Here is a 20050-nt window from a genome sequence, read left to right as displayed (position 1 = left end):
GTTGTGCCCTATGCCTAGAGGCAGGTAGGAAGGGAAGGGCCAGCCTAATACACAGGCACATCTAGAGGTTAAAGAGAGGAAGGGTGCTGGCACAGTTGCAAGGCCTCAGGGCCTGGGAAGGGAATATAAATGAGTGAAGCTGACCCAGTCAGGACCTCGGCAAGCTGGTCGCCTGTCAAAGAAGCAGTTGTTACTCAGCTCCAGAATTTACAGGCAGCATTGCTAGATCTTCCAGAGAAAGCATATTTATATCTAAAATTTTCCAGTTTTAAAACGTTGACATTTTATTCTAAAATTTTAAAATAATTTGTGTGCCAAACAAACCTATCCAGAAGCCAGGCTTGGTTCTCGAGCCGTCACTCTAGAACTGCTGCTCTGAAGTCTCCCCCACTGGCGCCACCAGTTACTGAGTAGGTGACTCTGGGGCAAGATTCTTGAACTTCCCCAAATTTGTCTCACTGATGTTTTCTGATCTGTAAAATAGGAATCATAGTAGTGTTTAACTTTTTAAAAAAATCCTGAGGATTTTCATGCAAGTAGCGCTTACAGGAAGTGCTCCAGTCTCAGTATAATAATAACAGCAACTGTTTGCAGACCGCATTCTTTGGGAGGAAAAACTCCTGACATGCTCCAAGGCCTGGCCTGAGACTGGTAGGGCTGGTGCCCACACCCAGCAGATCCTGGCCGCAGGGATTCTTCACATTGACTAAAGTTCTGACTCTGCCCGCAAGTGTAAGCTTCCCTGGGGATACTGCTGTGTGAAGTGTAAATACAGAAAAATGTGGCAGTGTTTGCACTGAAATTGGTCGTTGTTTATTTTAAAGTATCTATAAATACCATCATCTTTTCGTCTCATGAGTTCCCAGGATATAAAATATTGATTTTCTAAATACAATCAGAGCTGTTGAGGAGATTATTTTTCCAACTGCAGGAATAGAGAGTCCTGTTTACATTATTATTGCCAGGAAAAGGATCATTTGCCCCGGTGTAAAGAATTCGGAGTTGATCTAAAATTAACTAATGTTAACTGGGGGAAAAAAAAACTTCCATAATTCAGGAGAGCTGGAATACCTTCCTAAATCATGTGTGACCATACGCACATAATTCCTCAGTGCTAGTTATCTGTAAAATGGTCATATGTCTTATGGCCATTCTTTTTAACTAATTGGACTTCTAGGCATATCAGTGAATAATCCAGTTAGTTCTCCCCACCCCACCCCAAAATGGTTTCCTTCTCTATATGACACAGGCATATAATAACACCTCTCGAGTTACATGATGTCTTTCTTTGTAATAAGTTTAAATCATTTTCACACATTATCATTCATCTAAGGAACAGAGTTCACCCTATATAGATAATGAAATGCTTTATAAACAAGTGTTTTATTTAATGTTAAGCATTCTCCAATCCTCGCTAATGTTCCAAGGAATGTTCCTGGCAAAAATGGTTACTCTTCTAGTATTTGCAAAATAAACAGCTCACATAGCCCCACCCACGTGGGACCCTCCACCTTATTTCCTATTCCCTAGATAGGTCAGAAAACTGTTATCAGACCTCAGATACTGTAATTACCATTATTTTATTCCTTCTGTCAATGCCTTCGTATCCCAAGGGGAAAGGAAAAGGAATTTGAACCGATTCTTAATCATTTTTTGCTTCCTGTGGTCCAAGACTGATGTTTCAAAATGATGAAATCAGCCAGAGAAAAACTGGCTAACTGAAAAACCAAACCTCACCACAGAGAGAATGCATACTAGGCATCTGTTTTTGATGCTGCATAATTTCCTTTTTTCTAAAGCTGTGGATTCAATTAATCAAATATGAGTCCCCTTCTTAGATTTTGTCTTAGAATCTGAAATGTGTCCGTGCGTGTAAAAGTGGTTAAGTTGTCCTTAAGACCTAAGATTTCCACTGCTGTTTTTCCAAGTACAATTGGCATTTTTCCCCAGTGTGAGGAATTTGAAATCAGAGCTCTCAGTCAGACTATAGTTACCTGCAGAGAAGGGTGAGCTGGGGCCCTGAGGAGTTGCCACGGGAGTCTTCAGGCTGGGCTCTGAAAACAAACCTTTACCGAAGGGCAAAGCAGAGAGGAAGTGGCTGGAGCCCACAAAAGAGAGTTCGCAGGGCAGGACCATGGCCACTGTTTTGTCACTGGGGCTTTGACTAGGGACAGCTTTCAACCTGTTACACTGACTTCTTTGGGGTCATTCTCTACAGGTCCGTTTTGACCTGCTGTTTCCTCCTTGCCTGGAAAAGCCAGGATCTGGGTAGATGGAGCGTTCTCAGATGGGGGAGACTGCTTTATGCAGAAATGTGTGGCCTTCAGTCCTGGAGGAATGCCGGACCACCCCAAACCTCCCACCTTCAGGAAGATCACTGCTTCTCTGGAAGAGGCACTCCTGGGAGGGCGGGGAACGTACTGACCTGGGTGTCATTAGTCACCTGAAGGTCCTGCGAAATGCAAATAACATGTTTCAGGCCAGTGGCACGCCAGTTGTTCTACCTAAACCACCTTCTTTTACTGGGGAGCTGGGTCATCTTAAAGGAAAGCAAGTACCTGCGAGCTAAGGTGGCTCAGAATCTGGAAAGGATGAAATATAAATAGTACCTATAGGTTTCACTGTTTGCTTCACTGCACTTCAAGCACGGATACAGATGTTGCCAGGTTGACGATCTGGAACATTTTACAGTTTAATTATGAGATTCTATTGGGTAAGACAGAGGGGGAACAGCCCCCATCTATTTCTCTGTAAGAGTTAGTGTACAATTCTGAAAATAAGAGGAAGAGAGGGGTCTTTGTGGGCAGTCAGGCGGGCTGAGCTGGGGTGGCTGTACCCCATTCCATGGTCAGAGTCGGCAGAGAGGAGCCAGAGGCTGGGGGAGCAGCATCTCCGCAGGACGACTCCTCTATGGAAGCACCCTAAAGAATGTTCCCTTTCTTTGCGCCTGCCCCCGGCCCCTCCCCTTGCTCCAGCCATGCTTGCCCTGTCTCTGCTCCCTCTGAGATGCTAAGTTTCTTTCCCCTACGGCCTTTGCTCCAGCAGTTCCCTAGGCCTGGAGGCCCCTCCCCCAATCTTTGCCAGCACTCCACACACGTTGTCAGCTCTGCAGACGCCTTCCTCCCCAGCCTAAGAAACCCTTGCCCTTCACTTTCCATCCCATTATCTAGTTTCACATTCTTTGTAGCTCTTATCACCATCCCAGTGTATCTTGTTTGTTTATTGTCTGTCTCCCCAGCAGGGCCCTTGTCTGGTTTCTGGGCTGAATACCACCCAATGCCCAAAACAGTGCCTGACACACAGTGGGTACTGATCCATATTTAGAAATGAGTCATACCAAAATGGTGTAATTTATCCTTTGACGTATAAATATATGGGAGTAGAAAGGCACTCATTCAGAACTAGTTCCATTCTGATACACCGTATTTTAGGGCCTGTTAAATTCCATCAGGACAGTCTAGCAGGAAGAATGAACTCCTGCCCGGGCAATAAGTAATTACATTGGCTTTCTCCTTTAGCCATACTTTGTCAAAGCCAGAGTGGCAACAGATGGCAGTGGAGTCTAGTCCTGGTGGTGACAGTAAAGGAAATAAGATCTAGAGTTATATTCTCATGGAAAAAATTCCAGAATGATATGTGGTGACCACATCAGTCAGCTAAAAATCCTAGCCTCTAAAGGACAGTTTTTTCCCCTCAGGTGTTTCTGAGTATAATCATCTCCCTCCTGCAAATGCCATAAATTCGGTGGGTTTTGTGTTACCGTTTTTTTTTAATGTGGTCTCATGTCCAAATGGAACCACTTTGGTATCATTATTCAGACCACGCTAAAAAGGCGCCGTCACTCTGTTTTGGTTAAGGTCTTCCAGTGGGTAGTATGACTCTTGATTTCTGCCTCGTTTAAAGCAGGGGACAGCCCAGGAGAAGGAGGAGAGCGATGCTGACCTAGCTGCCACTCAGAGCCCCGGCGTTCAGGAATGGCTGGCTCAGGCTCGGACCGCGTGGACCCAACAGCGACAGAGCAGCCTCCAGCAACAAAAAGTAACACACTTCCTGACCTTCTCCCCTGCAGATAGACCAGACAAACACCTTGAGAGAAATGTTTTAGAAGGACAAGTTCCTTCTGTACTAAAGATAGAATGCCCCTTTATCTTCTCTTTGGACAGAAGCAGGACCTGGCTGTTTCCTTTCCATGTACTTACTTGTGACCACTGGAATGACTGGTCATTTTAAAGTCGGTTCTCAAAGAAAAGCTTGTGCTTCGTTTTAAAACAGTGTAACTCAATTATAATCTGCCCTCTATTTCTAGTCTTGCCTCTATTATAAATAATAAAAACCTCAGAAAGGCCTCTGAGAATTGGTAAATGTCTGAGTTACATGTTTTTAAAAGAAATGAAATTTGCTTTCAGCTCTCAAGTAGATACCATCACAAAATAGGATTGCAAGTTACTGCCAGGTGAAACAAATGAGCTTTGATGACTGAGAAGGATTGCTCATTGATATCTTAACTTTATGGAGAGGGCATATTAAAATATTTTATCAAAGAGTAGAGACATTTATTATAAATAATGAAAAAGTAAAACTGAGTCCATTGATGATCCAATTTATCAAGTGAATGGGAAATTGAAGAGAGCTGTTGCTCTCAAGGATCTCTTTCAGTTAGAACAAGGCAGTATGGATTTTTGAAAAGTGAAAGTGCATTTTGTACCACTTGGGGGCACCATTGCCCAGCAAAAGTTTCTTTTCTCATTGATTTTTTTTTTTTTTTTTCCCTCAAGATTATTCAGAGATTATCTTTTATCAAAGCCAAAGAAAGCTACAGAAGACTTGGAGACATGTCTGAACAGTTACCTAAACCACACCTTTTGTGTAATGTGCAAACTTAAAAACTTACTACCAAAGTTCTCTGAGAATTTTCTAGACATAGAGCTGTGATTGTAGACAATAATCATAAAGTAACAAAGATGTTTTTATTTGTCCTTTTCCTTGAGCAGGAGTTGGAACAGGAATTAGCAGAGCAGAAGAGCCTCCTCCAGTCAGTAGCCAGTCTTGGAGAGGAAATTCTAACCCAGCACTCAGCTGCAGAGACCTCTGGTGGTGTTGGGTAGGTTTCTTTCGTTTTTTTTTTTAATTCACTAGTTTGTTTTATTTTTTTAGATTCCGTGTTTAAGTGATATCATACAGTATTTGTCTTTCTCCGTCTGACTTATTTCACTAAGCATAATACCCTCCAAGTCTATCCATGTTGTTGCAAGTGGAAAAATTTTCATTCTTTTTTATGGCTGAGTAATATTCCATTGTATATATGTACCACATCTTCTTTATCCATTCATCTGTTGATTGACACTTAGGTTGCTTCCATATCTTGGCTACTGTGAATAATGCTGCCATGAACATTGGGGTGCGTGTATCTTTTCGAATTAGAGTTTTTATTTTCTTCAAATATATACCCAGGAGTGGAATTGCTGGAACTTATGACAGTTTTATTTTTAGTTTTTTGAGGAACCTCCATACTGTTTTCCACAGTGACTGCACCAATTTACATTCCCACCAACAGTGTACAACAGTTCCCTTTGCTTCACATCCTTGCCAACATTTGTTATTTGTGGTCTTTTTGATGATAGCCATTCTGACAGGTGTGAGGTGATACCTAATTGTGGTTTTGATTTACATTTCTCTGATGACAGCTTACCGTTCTCTTCTTGTCGCTGTTTTCCTAACATTTGAAGAAATGGAAACATCTCACTCAAAATTTTATTTTGAACATCTGCAAAAATTTAATCATTTTGTTTTCACTTTATGATATTACATTTACTTGCATTTTGAACATTTGGTTGTGCAGCATGAGTATAGCTAGTAGTTATAATGGCTAACTTGCTTACCCTCTTTCCACTACGCTTAGCATTTCTGTCTATAGAAGATGCTAAGTTCATTTTTAAAATCAAATAAGACATGCATTATAAAATTAGATTCATGATGTTTCTAACTGAATAATTATATCTAACTGCAAAACATTTTCCCTACCAGAGCTAATCTTCCCCTAATATCATTCTGAAAAACAAATGTATGTGCCTTCTAAGTATCTTGAGTTTTCTTGATGATCTGTTTCTACAGTTTCTGTATATAAAGTCATTGAGCTTTGAGTCCTGGTTTGGAGTAGAGACTGAAAGTCTTTTACACAGGAAAGTAAAGTGTTGAAGAAAAATTAAGGAAAGTGGAGAATTTTCAGGTTGAAGATTCTGACTTAAAAGGTAGGAAGGAAAATAAACTGAAGAAGAGTGGAAGTGTCCCTGTATTTTGAGGCAGGTCTGGGTTTTATTCCAGTTCTGTATTTGTCACCATGGAAAAGTAACTCAACTCTGAGACTTTGTTTGCTTATCAATAGAATTAGAGTAATAATTGACTACCATCATCACAGAAGGGCTGTGCTGTGAACATTGTGAATGTCAACTGAAAGGATATATAGGAGAAGTATCTTTAAAATCTAAAACATTAAAAAAAAAACTTTCAGCGAAACCTCTGTGTTCATACAATGCTAACGGTTGAAATTTAGCAGAATCCTTTGACAACCATCATGCGTCAAAGAGCTTTAACTCCATGGCCTCCAATGTTTTCATTTCTGAACATTTGTTTGGAGGAACTACATGGTATAAAGATGACTTTTGAAATATTATTTATAATACCAAATAATTAAAAAGACAGAAATGCCTATTAGTAAAAAAAAAAAAAAGGCCTAAGAAAAATTTTATGCCTATATAATCTTAACAAAAAATTATGTAACAATATCAGAAAATGTATATGTGGTCCTAAGTAAAAAATGTGATATAAAATTGAATGTATAGTACATGTATGAGTAAGAACCAGAGTAGATGTGGATGATCAAAAGTAACTTTGGCGAGGGTAGATTTGGAGATTTTTCTTTCCTTTTTTTTAAGGTTATTCAGTTTGACATAAAGTTGCTGACATATGACATGCGTGTTGACTATATATGTATATACATATAAGAAATAGGAAGATATTCAAGGAAAGACAAACAAAACAAAAAGCAGTAAAACTATTGATACAACTAATAAATATCAATTTAAAAGAATAGGAATGAATGCATACAATAGGAATGAATAACATCTACGGTCAGGAATTCCATTAAAATAACCCTAATACTGTACACATTGTGTTAAAATATAATGGGGTTTTAAAAGTCTCTGTTGTCCTCAGGCTTAAAAATGCTGATAAGGCCATAAACGTGTCTGTATAAATCTAAAACGAGGAACGCTGTTTCGACTCTGAGTAGAGACTTGCCTTCACTTTGCATTTTCTTTTCTGTTCCCAGTTCTTCTAAGATGTTTATTCATCCCTCATAGTTTTCTGAATATTTTTGCCAAACTCTGTTTTTACAAAGAACCCATCCACACATTGCCTCCTCATTGTATGTAGAGTCACGAAAAGCAGCGGTAGGAATATTCTGCAACTTTCTTGCCATGATTTCCTTTTCTTTCCTTGGCCTTTAGCTTTGGAAAGGAGCCAAATGAAAGACAAACAGCTATAAATTGCGCGTTCAAATATAAAAATATTTTAAAGAGAAATTTGCAGTGCAGTACTGGCTTTCTGTAGAACATTTACTCCAAATACTTATAAACTCTTTAATTTTTATACAAAATCTTTAGAAAAATCTCCTTTAAATCTAGTTGATGACAGAGCAGCCATGCCTTTCAAGCCTTTAGGTAAATACACCAAGCAAACAAACAACCATAAATTAAACGCTATCCAGAAGTCAAAAGAAAAATATATGTATATATTTTTAAAAGAACAGAATAACGCTGCTAGGGAAAAACTTTATATATTCAGCCTTCAGCATATTAGCTGATTTTCTAAGACTATCAAGTGTGAATTGGTTTATGTCAGAAAATCCCTGTGGGACGGGCATGGTTTGCTTCATGGCTACAAATTTAATAAATAAAGAATAAGTACTATGTGACGTACGGGAGAATTGATGGAGGAGTCCTTCCAAGATCACTAAGGAAACTCAACTGGAAATTAATTGATATAAATATCAAAGGAAAAGAAGGATATTTTCTATGGGAAACGAAAGGCTGTGTTCTTATTTAAGACTAATTTGCTGGTGGCATTATATATGTGTCAATGCTTAAACATAAGAATATATACATATTAAACATCCCCAGGAGGTTGTTTTTTTTTTTTCCTTTTTTGGCCACACGGCTTGCAGGATCTTAGCTCCCTGACCAGGGATTGCACCCAAGCCCTTTGCACTGAAAGCGGAGTCCTAACCACTGGACCGCCAGGGAATTCCCAAATATCCCCAGGTTTTATACTAAATTGTTATGCAAATATAAATGAATTAAAAGTGATGCACTGCAGTCCACCACCCCAAAAAACAGCACAATAAAGAAATTTAATTTCAGAAGAATTTTAAAACTTGTTGTTTATTTAAAATGCTTTTTAAAAAGCAGAAAAATCCTTAGTGAATTCCTTGGCAGTCCAGTGGTTAGGACTCTGTACTCTCACTGCCGAGGGCCCAGGTTTGATCCCTGGTCAGGGAACTAAGATCCCACAGGCCATGGGATGAGGCCAAAGGGAAAAAAAAAAAAAAGGCAGAAAAATCCAGAGACTAATATAACAAACAAAATTAGAGGTATCAATTTTATGTTGATATTTTTTCAGTCAGCATTACTTTTTTAGAGCAATCCATGTTGATACATACAGATCTAGTTTTTTCATTTTAACTGCTTAACAGTATTTTAACTTGTAACAGTAACAACTTACCCATTTTCCTATTGATGGGCCTTTATATTGTTGCCATTTTTTTTTGTTTGTTTTTTTGCTATTACTAGCATTGTTGAACTTAACCTCTTACATGTCTTAAGGTGTGCAGGTGAGAAAGATTCTGTTATATCCTAGAAGTGCTGCATCATAGCCTTATAGATAATTTTTTAAGGTTTACTTCAACAGACCTACCTAAAGAAGCTATTGTATTGAATGCTTATTCTGAAAAGAATTGGCTTTGGGGTAATATATAGTATTATTCTGCCAATGAACTGGTTATTTTTTTTTCTTCACTTGAACAAAAGTTTCCATCAAAGTAATAGTAATGGCTATCTAGCATGGCTTTCGGCTGACATGGTTCTAGTTAGGACTTCAAAACCCCTGACAAACTAGGACCTATTGGAACTTGGGTCCCCCAGATTCTTATCATTGCCATTACCATTATCATTAGGCCCCATTGATTGAGTGGCTGTTTTTGACCAGATAGGGTCATAGGCATTATGCATATCTTCTCTAAATTTAATTCTCATACTTCTGCAAGATAGGTACTATCTTCATTTTAAAGATGAGAAGATTGGACTCCCCTGGCGATCCAATGGTTAAGACTCCACGCTTCCAGTGCAGGGGGCCGGGGTTCGATCCCTGGTCGGTGAACTAAGATCCCACGTGCCGCACGGCACAGCCAAAAGGATAAAAAAATAAAGATGAGGAAATTGAGGCTCTGAGAAGTGAAGTGACTTACTCAAAGTCACAAATCTAACGTGCTGGAACAGGGAACCCAGATCTATCTCACCCCCAGAGCCATAGTCTCAGATGCTACCTTATGCCTCTCTTTAAGGATGACCCTTCCACATTCTGTACTCCTATTGCATGTCCTGAAACCTGTTCTGTAGTATTTTCCTTGGACTCAGGGTGAAAACTCTCAATAGACGAGGCAGCATTTTTAGGGCTTTTGAATTAGTTTGTGGGCTGTTTGTCAAAGGATACAAATCTTATCGTGTACTTTCTGGTTCTAAAAGTTACGATTATTTTTATGTTTAATGCTGAGCTATTTTCAGTGTATTCTTTTAATTATTGTGCTCATGGTTCAATTATATGAGTAAGAATATACTTGCTTTACTATTAGTCTCAAGTTTTCTATTTTAATTTATATTTTTAAAGTATAAGCTAATGACTGAAATAATCTGGTTCCAATTTTAGAAGCCAGATCTAGTACACATAATAAATTACCTAGAACTTATTGCCTTTTTACACACCTTGTAAACTTAGATTATTTATTCTTCTAATAGCGAAAAACCTGATGTGTTATCCCAGGAGTTGGGGATGGAAGGGCAGAAATCACCTGCTGAAGACCAGATGAGAATGAAATGGGAAAGCCTCCATCAGGAATTTAGCACCAAGCAGAAACTGCTTCAGAATGTTCTACAACACGAACAAGAGCAAGTGGTATCGAACATTTTGCTTTTACATATTAACTAATATAAAAGATGTACAGCTTATGCTATGGGAGTGAATATAACTGTGCAACAACCTATATTTCATTATCAATTCCAAAATAAGACATAAAAAAATTACTCATCCTACACTCTTCTTAACAAGCCTGTTTCACATATCCCTTTATAATGATATGTGGAAGTTTATTTGACTTCTAGATACTGTTTTCCTCAGAGAAGATTAATATCGGATGACTCGTTAGCGTAAACCATTAAATTTCAAATGGACCCACCCTTTTTTCCCACAACTTTGAAAATTAAGGATGCAAATTAAGGATATACACATCCAGACCAAAAAAAAAAAAAAAAGCTACAAATTTGTCAGTAAGTTATCAAGTTATCTTATTGTCTTTTGCTACTTCCAGTATTTAATCATTTCAGAAGATCTTACTGGGAAACACACTGGGACCTCAGTGGAGCTAAAGGGAGGGGAATTCAGGGGTCAGTTACAGTGGTCACTGGCCCATCTGTAGGCTGGTTCCCAAGATGGGTGGGTACTCGAGATGTTGGACTTGGTTCCAACAAGCAAGCCAAATCCAGTGGAATTAAATATAGCAATAGAAGGTTCCAGATAGATAATAGCTATGAGTTCACCCTAAGCAGAAGCCTGAGAACAGCAGAGAGTCAGAGGGATTCACCCCTTAAGAGCTAGTCAGGGAAGCCTGTGATGCTTACCACAGCTGTGGCCCAGCAGGACGCTGGAGATAGAAGCCTAGCCCAGGTCCTGGGTCAGCCCTGCTCTGGCCGTCCCACCACGGAGGTATCATCAGAGCAAGTTCTAAGACCTTCACTGTGGATCTGGGGAAGCTGCTGTTTTCACTGCTCTGCTCCGGACTAGCTTAGGAGCTGGGAGAGGCTGACCCCGGAAGAGAAAGGGTATCAATAATTACAGAGGAGGGAAAGGCAGGAGCTGACAAAGCAGGCACTGTAGGGCAGGTACACCTTGCCAGGATCACCTGAAAGGGGGATGTCTAAAGGTGCCCCATCTGCTGAGAGCTGTGCATAAGTCATACAGAGCCATTCACCTCTGTCTCCGTTTACAGCCTCTTGTGGCATTCACACCTTCTCACTCCCTGGCCAGGGCCTTCTTTGCCTCTGTCCACAGGAACACCACCAGCTCTGGCCCTGGAGAATAGAAAGCCCTCCCTTTCCAGAGGCAGTTGTCTCGAAATCATACTCCACCCTGGCACACAGGACCTCCTACCTGTGTTTGAATGAATCCTTCTTCACACCCCTGATCAAACATTCCTCAGACTCATGGCTTGAGTTCTTGATTGCCGATGTAGATCTCCTGGACTTCAGAACAGCACTATTCATGTTATAGGATTTCCCCATTCCTTTGTCTATAAGTGGTATTTACAGTCCTAAATGGTGGACTGCAGCCTTTTCTGACTCTCCTAAGCCAGATAAATCTGGGATATTTCTAGTCACATTCCATGCTTACTTAATATTCTTCATTCGTGAAATGCCCGACCCCTGATTCTGCCTCTTGTCCATTCAGCTTAAACACTTGCATGAGTCACCCATCCAGCATTGTTGACCTGGACGTCTCCGCCATACCTGCTCTCACCTGGGAGAGCTGCTTTTTCTCTCAGTGCCCTGTCAGCACTTTCTTCTCTTTGGTGAGAAGAGGTGAGAGAAAAGTACAGGAAGTAGTAGTCCGGCTATGAGTTTCCAGAAAGAAAGGGAATGATCTATTAGGAACATATTTTGTGTTCTAGGTGTTAACATAACAATGCTGTGGTGAGGTTGACGTTACCTCTCTTCGTAGATCAGTCAGCTAAGGCTTGGAGAGATTAGATAATTTCTCAGGGTCTTGTGACTAAGAAGAGGCCGAACTGGGATGGAGATGCAGGTCTGTTTAACTCAGAAGTCCCTCATTTTTCATGTTACCTTACTGACAATTTTGTACACTTGGATGATATACTTAACTAATCTCAAGTGTAAAAACAGGCACTTTTTTTTTTCTTTTTGCCTCAAGTTCATTAGGTCAAAAGGCATCAGTCTTTCACAGCAATGTTTCTTTGTTCACTTCCACTGTATTTAGCATCTCTGCAGAACACCTGGCCTCAGGATGAGCTATGGCTTCTGCTCCTAGGAACCTGTAACCCAACTAAGGAAATACTTGAGACATTTCTGAAAAATTAAGCAGCTGGGGAGGCTCCATTAGCGGGAATTAAAAAGGAAACAAAAGTAAAAAAAAAAAAAAAAAAGTGGAACGTAGAAGAGGTGTGGAATTTAAGGCAGTGGATTATAAAGGGATGCTGGGTGGTGAGCATCCAGCCACAGTGGGGAATGAGCCTGGCATGTTTAGGGGATAATGAGTTAATCAGCCTGAAAAGTAAGGACAAGATGAGGTATTCTAAAAAATTACAGGACACTGAGTTTGAGCAGAAACATCATTAAAACGTTTGAGTGCTAGGCCATATCATAGTCCTTAGTGGGGAGACATTGTGTTTGCCTATAAGAGTTTAGGGGGGAAGTAAAGGAATCACGAAAGCAAAGGGATCAGTCTAGTTCTGGTATTTCGGCTGAATTATTTCATCATGGGTTGTGCTAAAACCAAGATTAAGTTGAGAGGAAGGCTATGATAAGAATTCAGGCATTTTTTCCCACTATTTTCTTTTCTCTCTTTCTTTTTTTCTCGGTCCATCAGGGAAACATTGCCATTGCTGAATCTGGTCATCATGTTTAGTGGACGTGGTGTGTTGTAAGGTGGTTTTTCTCCGGCAGAGGTTTCCAGAAACACAGTTTTTCCAGCATCCGCTTCAGTGTTCATTTCTAAATGAGAACACCTGGATAGAGTACAACTGGTCCTAACTAAGCTCTCCTGTCTGCCTACAGCTTTACAGCAGGCCAAATCGGCTCCTGTCTGGCATGCCACTGTACAAAGGGGACGGACAGGCCCAGGATAAATCCGCGGTGACGTCTTTGCTGGATGGATTGAACCAGGCCTTCGAGGAGGTTTCAGTCCAGGTAGGGTGGTGCGCTTGGTCTGCTTGTGGATCTGGGACCCCAGGGGGTTGCTCCACCCCTGGGCGTGAGCTGTTGAGACCCAGCGCTAGTGATTAGCCCCGGAAAGGCAGAGCCACTGGACCCCAGCATCTCATCCTGGTATTTTTCTTTGATTCCTCAAAACACTGTAATTAATCCTTTGTTCCTTCCTTTTTTTCTCAGGGTGGAGGGACAAAGAGGCAGAACACTGACTTGGAACAGAAGTTATACGATGGGGTCTCGGCTACCTCTACTTGGCTGGATGATGTGGAGGATCGTTTATTTGCTGCCACAGCACTTTTACCAGCAGAGGCGGAAACTTGCCTCTTTAACCAAGAGGTAAGTTTGGCAGCCCGTGTCTGTGGGTGTATGACATTACACGGCACTTGAAATGCTGACACTGGATAATTAATGGTGCGTATAAAGAAGGTCAAGCGTAAAGCAGTTCTAATAAGGGACAAATGAGGTGTATTTCCAAGCAGCATAATGCAGAAAAGAACTGCCTAAATATAAAAAGCTGTCAAAGATATTTATGTTTTGTATTTTTATTCTTTGTCTTGTGTATGTAGGAGGTGGAAAAAGCTGAGGACTCCGTAGGAACCCTGTTGAATATTGCAAAGCTTCCCCATATGAAACACAGACTAAAAATAAGAATTATGAATTTCTAAATGGCACTTTAGAAAACTCATCTTTTCACCAATTATTATATATTAGTATTAGCAAATGATGTAAAGTTTCTGAGGAAAATAACAGTAACTTGCCTAATATTTACAGAAGTGTATGAAGTGGTCCAACTTGCCTTAGATGTAATTATCACTGAGCAGTATGAGAGATATAGTGGACTTCCTATGAGGAAATGACTCTATCTGTATGTAAATTCATGGATCTAAACATTGAAATGTACTTTCTTGTCAACCCCAGACTCTTGCCAAAGATATTAAGGAAATGTCTGAAGAAATGGATAAGAACAAGAACTTGTTTTCCCAAGCCTTTCCAGAGAATGGTGATAACCGAGATGTTATTGAAGACACTTTGGGTTGTCTTTTGGGCAGGTTATCTTTGCTAGACTCAGTAGTAAATCAGCGATGTCATCAGATGAAGGAAAGACTTCAGCAAATACTAAATTTCCAGGTAAGACATTATCAGGAGACGTTTCACCATATTCCAGCTACCTTCAGCAATAAACAGGATCTTATCGAGGTATGATATAGACCTACCTATGTACCTATCGAGGTATATAGATATAGACCTACCTTTTATATAGATATAGACCTACCTTTTTTTTCAAAGGTACAAAGGGCAAGAACATTACAGAAAAACAAGGGGATTGAACTCAAGGAATAGAAAACAAAGTTTGATGCTCCTAGAAGTGGAAGGTTGAGAAAATCAGCCAACCAAACTTAGGGCTGAATAGAACTTTAAATTCAACCAGTGAAGCTCATATATATGGCATATTATAATGATAATTTCCAGTTGATAAAACTGGAGTTTAAAACATAAGACCGAAGAAACATGCAGGAAGTAATAAAAAGCATCCTTTGGGAATACTTACATTCTAGTTGAATTTTATTTGTAGCGAACACAGAAGATTTATAAAATAGATTCATGTAATACATGTAATTAGGGCCAAGGGGTTGATGTAAAACTTTGATTTCCAAAAAAATACTGTAAAGTGTGAAATAAACATACCACTAGCCAGGAAATGTGGAATTTTCTAGATATTCATCTAGAGGGACAAATTATCATTGCCTTCCAGTAGTTTACATTCTTAAAACTATAAACTAAAATTATCACAAACATTTATGTATCATTTCTCTACTCACAAGAAATCTTCACATGTATTATTGACATAATAATAATAATATGATTTTTATCACCTACTGCTGTATAACCTTAGCTGCTTCTCTGACCTAAGTATCCTCAACTATTAAACCATGCCCACAGTAACTACCTTTTAGGGCTTTGTGAGGACGAAATGAGTTAAAATGTGTAAAATACTTTAAACAGCGTCTGAACCATAGTAAGCGCTCAGCAAGTTTTGTTACTGTTGCTGCAATTAATAGTAGTATTTATGATAATAGATATAGGATCTAAAACCAGTGGAAAAGTTAAATTATTTCTCCAAGGTTATTTAACCATCAAGAACTGGAGCCAGGATTTGACTCAAAGAATGTTTGTATATTTTATATTGTTAGGATGATGGCAGGGGAGTTGGAGAAAAGTAGACTTATTCAAGATATATTTGGAAGGCAGAATCAATAGGGGAGCGTCTGTTTGGATCTGGGCAACAAGAGAAAGGGGCACTGCTGAGGAACTCCAGGGACTCTGACGTGAGCATCTGGGGGGCGTTGGCTGACAGAAAAGACAGGTGGGAGCAGTGCCATGGACCAAGGGGCAAGACTGTGTCGTCAGCAGTACCACTGGCTGGGCAAGGATATCGGGTAGAATTAAAATACTCAGGTGAATAGCCGCAAGTCTGTGGCTTAGAAGAATGACCTGCATTGGATGTTTGCATTTGTATCTGTCATGCTGTGTAGTACACAGAGAGGAAAGAGCATTTTCCTTTCAGTTAGAAGACCTGGGGTTGATTATTTGGGTATTTGGTCTTGAATGCAAGATCTGATTGCATGTACATCTGTACATAGTATGTCTAAAATCAGCTAAACTGTTGTGCAGCTTATGGAAACTTGTTTCATTACCCTAAAATTCCTCTTGCATAAAATAACACACCGAGTTTTAATAGCATTCTAGTCAATTGGCCATGAATGAGGTGGGTTAAAAGTGCAAATGGGTGTATCACTGGGAGGCATGTTTCCCTTTTTCAAATTGCGTTCTCTATGCTAGTGTCTCTGGTACTTTTAAATTGTTATTGGTAAGCATAGCCAGTCTCAGAGTAAAAACTGAACTAAGCATGAATAATACTCTGGAACTTATTTTGGGTAGAGGATCAAGAGAAGAAGAACAAGTAATCTTGAAATTCTCTTTCAATCATCTTCTCTCTTTTTCTTCTGCCAACAAGTTTCTACTTGCTGGTGGCCAGCTCACAAACAAAAACTGACATTTCAAAATGTCTGTGCTCCAATTTAATTGAGAGAAGGGGTTCCAATGTTAATATAATTAAAAGTCAAGTCACAAACCATTTTATTTTACTTTGCACTGAGCACCTGGTATACTCTCAGTGCTCAGCGCTTATTGGAATGGTAGCCTTCATTTTCCAGTTAACTTTTTTTTGTGTGTGTGTTACGTGGGCCTCTCACTGTTGTGGCCTCTCCCGTTGCGGAGCACAGGCTCTGGACGCGCAGGCTCAGCGGCCACGGCTCACGGGCGCAGCCGCTCCGCGACATGTGGGATCTTCCCAGACCGGGGCACGAACCCGTGTCCCCTGCATCGGCAGGCGGACTCTCAACCACTGGGCCACCAGGGAAGCCCCCAGTTAACTTTTGAGTATTAGCTCTTGCCAGACGCTAACGTTATCCTATACCCAACAATCTGGAAAATGGGTAGATGTTATGTAGAAGTGTGTTATCTACGTGGAACACAAGTTAATTATCACCTATTCTGTATTTTTAAAACTTTTATTCATAGACTTAAACCCAAATAAATTTCCTAGACATTTTTATAGTTGAATATTTTATTTAAAAAGTAAATAATGAAAGAATTTCTTATTGAATGAGCAGGGCAACACAAATGATTTTAAAACTTGAAACTTCCTGTTTCTCAAACAGCTAGAAGCCCACCTCTTTATGCCCTACAAGTAATTCCAGTAACTGTAAGAAAAAAATTGTGATATCTGTTATGTGTGTAGTATATAGATACCTTAAATACCCTGCTGTATCACAAGTGTGGTATTAAGAAATGGTTAAAGCCTTTGGATTTTCATTCTTAAGAAAATACCAACATCCATATGGTTATAAGCACCTCTCAAAGTCTTTTATTTAGTAATTTTTAAATCAGTCATATTCTCTGCTTTACTTTCTTCTTGGCTAGTCTCTTCTAGTAATTAGTGCAGCTTCTAGAAATGTGAACTCTGTTCTCTGTTACCTGGAGTAGAATATGATTAATCTAGAAAATGTGCTATTAAACATGTAAAGATGATACACCGGAAATACATATACCCTCTTCATTTCTAACCCACCTTTATACTTATCTACTCATTTAGATTAACGGAACTAATGTTTTTCTAAATACATGTAGGTAATAAGGACTTTACTTCTTTTGAATCTGTTCAAATGAATGGGAACCTCTTTTCTTAGGCATATAAACAGATAAATGTGTCATGGTTCCAATGGCCCACATGGCCTTACCCTGAGCATGGCTGATGACACAGCATTATCATAACGCATAAGCAGAACCCTTGTTTCTGGCATCGTTTTTCCAGTGCTGTTCTTATAACTTCTCGTCTAGTCTGCAGCTAGGCTTGCAGATTGGTTTGGGTTTTGGTTAGTAGCAGTTATTGCCTCTGAGGACCGTATGCTTTTCTCTAAATCTCACGTTCAGTTCTATTTCTTCTTTTCTTTTTAAACTGCATAATACACCTACTCTTTTGCCTCAGCCTCGTGTTTTGTGTTATAATGCTGCCATATATCCTTAAAGACTTCTTTTCTTCTTGGTGTGATTATCCTTCTACTCATGAGACAGTCAGAATTTTTGCATCTTGGTACCATACACACATGCGATCAGCTCCCGCTGAAGAGAATCTGATAAGTCAGACTTCAGCCTATGACGAGCAACCAGCCCATCACAGCAGTTTCTAACTAATAAGAAATAGAGCTTACTTGTTGATATTTCAGGAGAAAAATCAAAAATGTTATAATTCAAGCTTTGTTCTAGTTCATTATTCCTTTTAGAATTGAGTATCAAAAGTCTGAGAGTTATCTCCTTTCTGTACAAAGTTAACTCAATATAAGTATATTTGGACATTTAAATGAGTAACGTTTATGAATAGGCTTAACTAAGATCTTTTTGTGTTGTCTTTTCATATGTCTTGGGTCATTGTGAATAATGTTTATCTTCTAAACTTCTGGATGGCTTTTTATAAGCTTGTGCAAATTCTTTGAAAATAAGAGAAAGAAGGAAGTGAGGGAGAGAGAGAAGGAGAGGAGAGAGGAAAAAAAGGATCATAATTATTCTTAAGAATAATATTTTTCCCCCAAACACAACAACACCTCCAGGTTGTTTTACTAGCTAGAAGTCCTTAGTGTAATATTTCTGCTGCAATGTTTAAATGTGCTCATTTATTACAGAAATAACAAGAACATTTGGGTGACCAATATTGCTTTTTATTTGTGTACTTCGTCTCCATCTGTGTTGTGTTGGAAATGCTTTGTATAACAAATTCCAGCACTGTGTAAATTTTTTAGCACTTGTATAAATTGTTACCGATTCCTTTTACTTTCCCATAAGATAATATTGTTTCTTCTGGAAACAGTTAAATTCCTACCCCTGTATATTATTTCTAAGAATGTGTGTTATATTTACAACCATTTTGAATTTCCTGTTACACATGTTAAGCCTTCCTGTTGCTTTCCTCCTTAGAATGATCTGAAGGTGCTGTTTGCATCACTGGCTGACCACAAGTACATCATTCTGCAGAAACTGGCAAATGTGTTTGAACAGCCTGTGGCAGAGCAGATAGAGGTATTTACAGCTGCCTTTTTCCATAAGAGCAAGTGCGATGAGTAGATCTGATTTACTATGAAATTCCACATATTCTTTGGAATATTAATGGCTTACTGTAGCATTTTTGTTTGTCGTCTATTTTGTTTTTAAGTACCAGGTTTACAGATTACATTGACTCTGTCACTTACTTCTGTGTGTAACCAGGAAATGTGAGAGAGGAAAAGGTGTTAGTGACAGATGCTGACCTGAAGGTGTTTGCCACCTAACAATGAGATTAGACATGAACCTCAGTGACACTCGACAGGGAGTCAGACCGTCCTGGTAGCATTACACATGAAGCACTATGGATGTTTAGAAGCTGGGAGATTACCTTCAGCGGTGGTAGGATTAGGGAAAATTTTGTAAAGGGAAATTCGAACTGGACTTGGAAGTTTGGACACACAGAGACTGGGAAGAAAGGTGTTGTAGTAAAGAGAACAGCAAGAACAAAGGCATAAATGTTAGACCATTCAGGGCACTTCGGGAGAAAAGCAAGTAATCCTGTTTGGCTGAACTGAACAATGAACAAAGGTGATTGAGGGGAAGTAGGGTTCAAAGAGAAAATTTGAAGCAACTTATAGAGCCTGTTGAATGTCAGAGAATTTGGACTTTGTTCTACAAATGAGTGGTCAACTTTATTGCTTGCGCACTTCATTGGTTAAAACAATAAGCACACATCACAAATACGTGTGTATTTACTTATTTATAAATTATAAGCAGGTACTGTGTTATAAAGCATACACACAACTGCAAATTAAAAATGCATGTGGTTGTATATAAAGGAAAGACATAGTGTTTCATTCTCATCGATCATCTTATACACTTTTGGGCACTTTTGGGTGAGTACCTTGGAGACCACTGGCAGTGGAAAGTCACTAGGGATGTTTGGGGGTGAGGATAAGTGTCAGTGCCAACTCCTGCATCTGGTGCTTGACATGACAGCTCAGGAGGAGGGAGGCAATGGGAAGGATGTTACACAGAACATCCCATTTCATAAACTAAGTAATTATGAAAATGTGTGCTTTAATAGAATTGCATACCCTAGTTTCAGTAGACCTCTAATGGTTCTGTGGGTAGAGGCCATAGGGAATCACCTGAAATACAGACCACCTCAAATACTTCCCTAT

The 20050-nt window shown here is 39.4% G+C and overlaps 1 protein-coding gene across 17 annotated transcripts in view; it reads left to right on the top strand.

Moving 5' to 3' along the window:
• SYNE1 (spectrin repeat containing nuclear envelope protein 1) overlaps positions 1–20050 on the top strand; it is a 454201-nt gene that overhangs the window by 308719 nt on the left and 125432 nt on the right. For 12 of the 17 annotated variants that reach the window (XM_089922151.1, XM_089922158.1, XM_089922157.1 and 9 more), the window contains 7 exons: positions 3904–4038; positions 4992–5101; positions 10068–10224; positions 13116–13247; positions 13449–13604; positions 14187–14396; positions 18801–18902. In XM_089922151.1, the coding sequence (XP_089778277.1) occupies positions 3904–4038; positions 4992–5101; positions 10068–10224; positions 13116–13247; positions 13449–13604; positions 14187–14396; positions 18801–18902 (1002 nt within the window). The remainder of the gene's footprint in view (positions 1–3903; positions 4039–4991; positions 5102–10067; positions 10225–13115; positions 13248–13448; positions 13605–14186; positions 14397–18800; positions 18903–20050) is intronic. The other 5 variants (XM_089922152.1, XM_089922156.1, XM_089922154.1 and 2 more) reach the window with 3 other exon arrangements.

The sequence above is a fragment of the Delphinapterus leucas genome, chromosome 12 (genome assembly GCF_059928025.1).
Source record: "Delphinapterus leucas isolate spDelLeu-1000000601 "Yukka" chromosome 12, BTC_Dleu_Yukka2, whole genome shotgun sequence".
Classification (NCBI taxonomy): Eukaryota; Metazoa; Chordata; class Mammalia; order Artiodactyla; family Monodontidae; genus Delphinapterus; species Delphinapterus leucas.
This window is presented reverse-complemented; position numbering and strand designations above follow the sequence as displayed.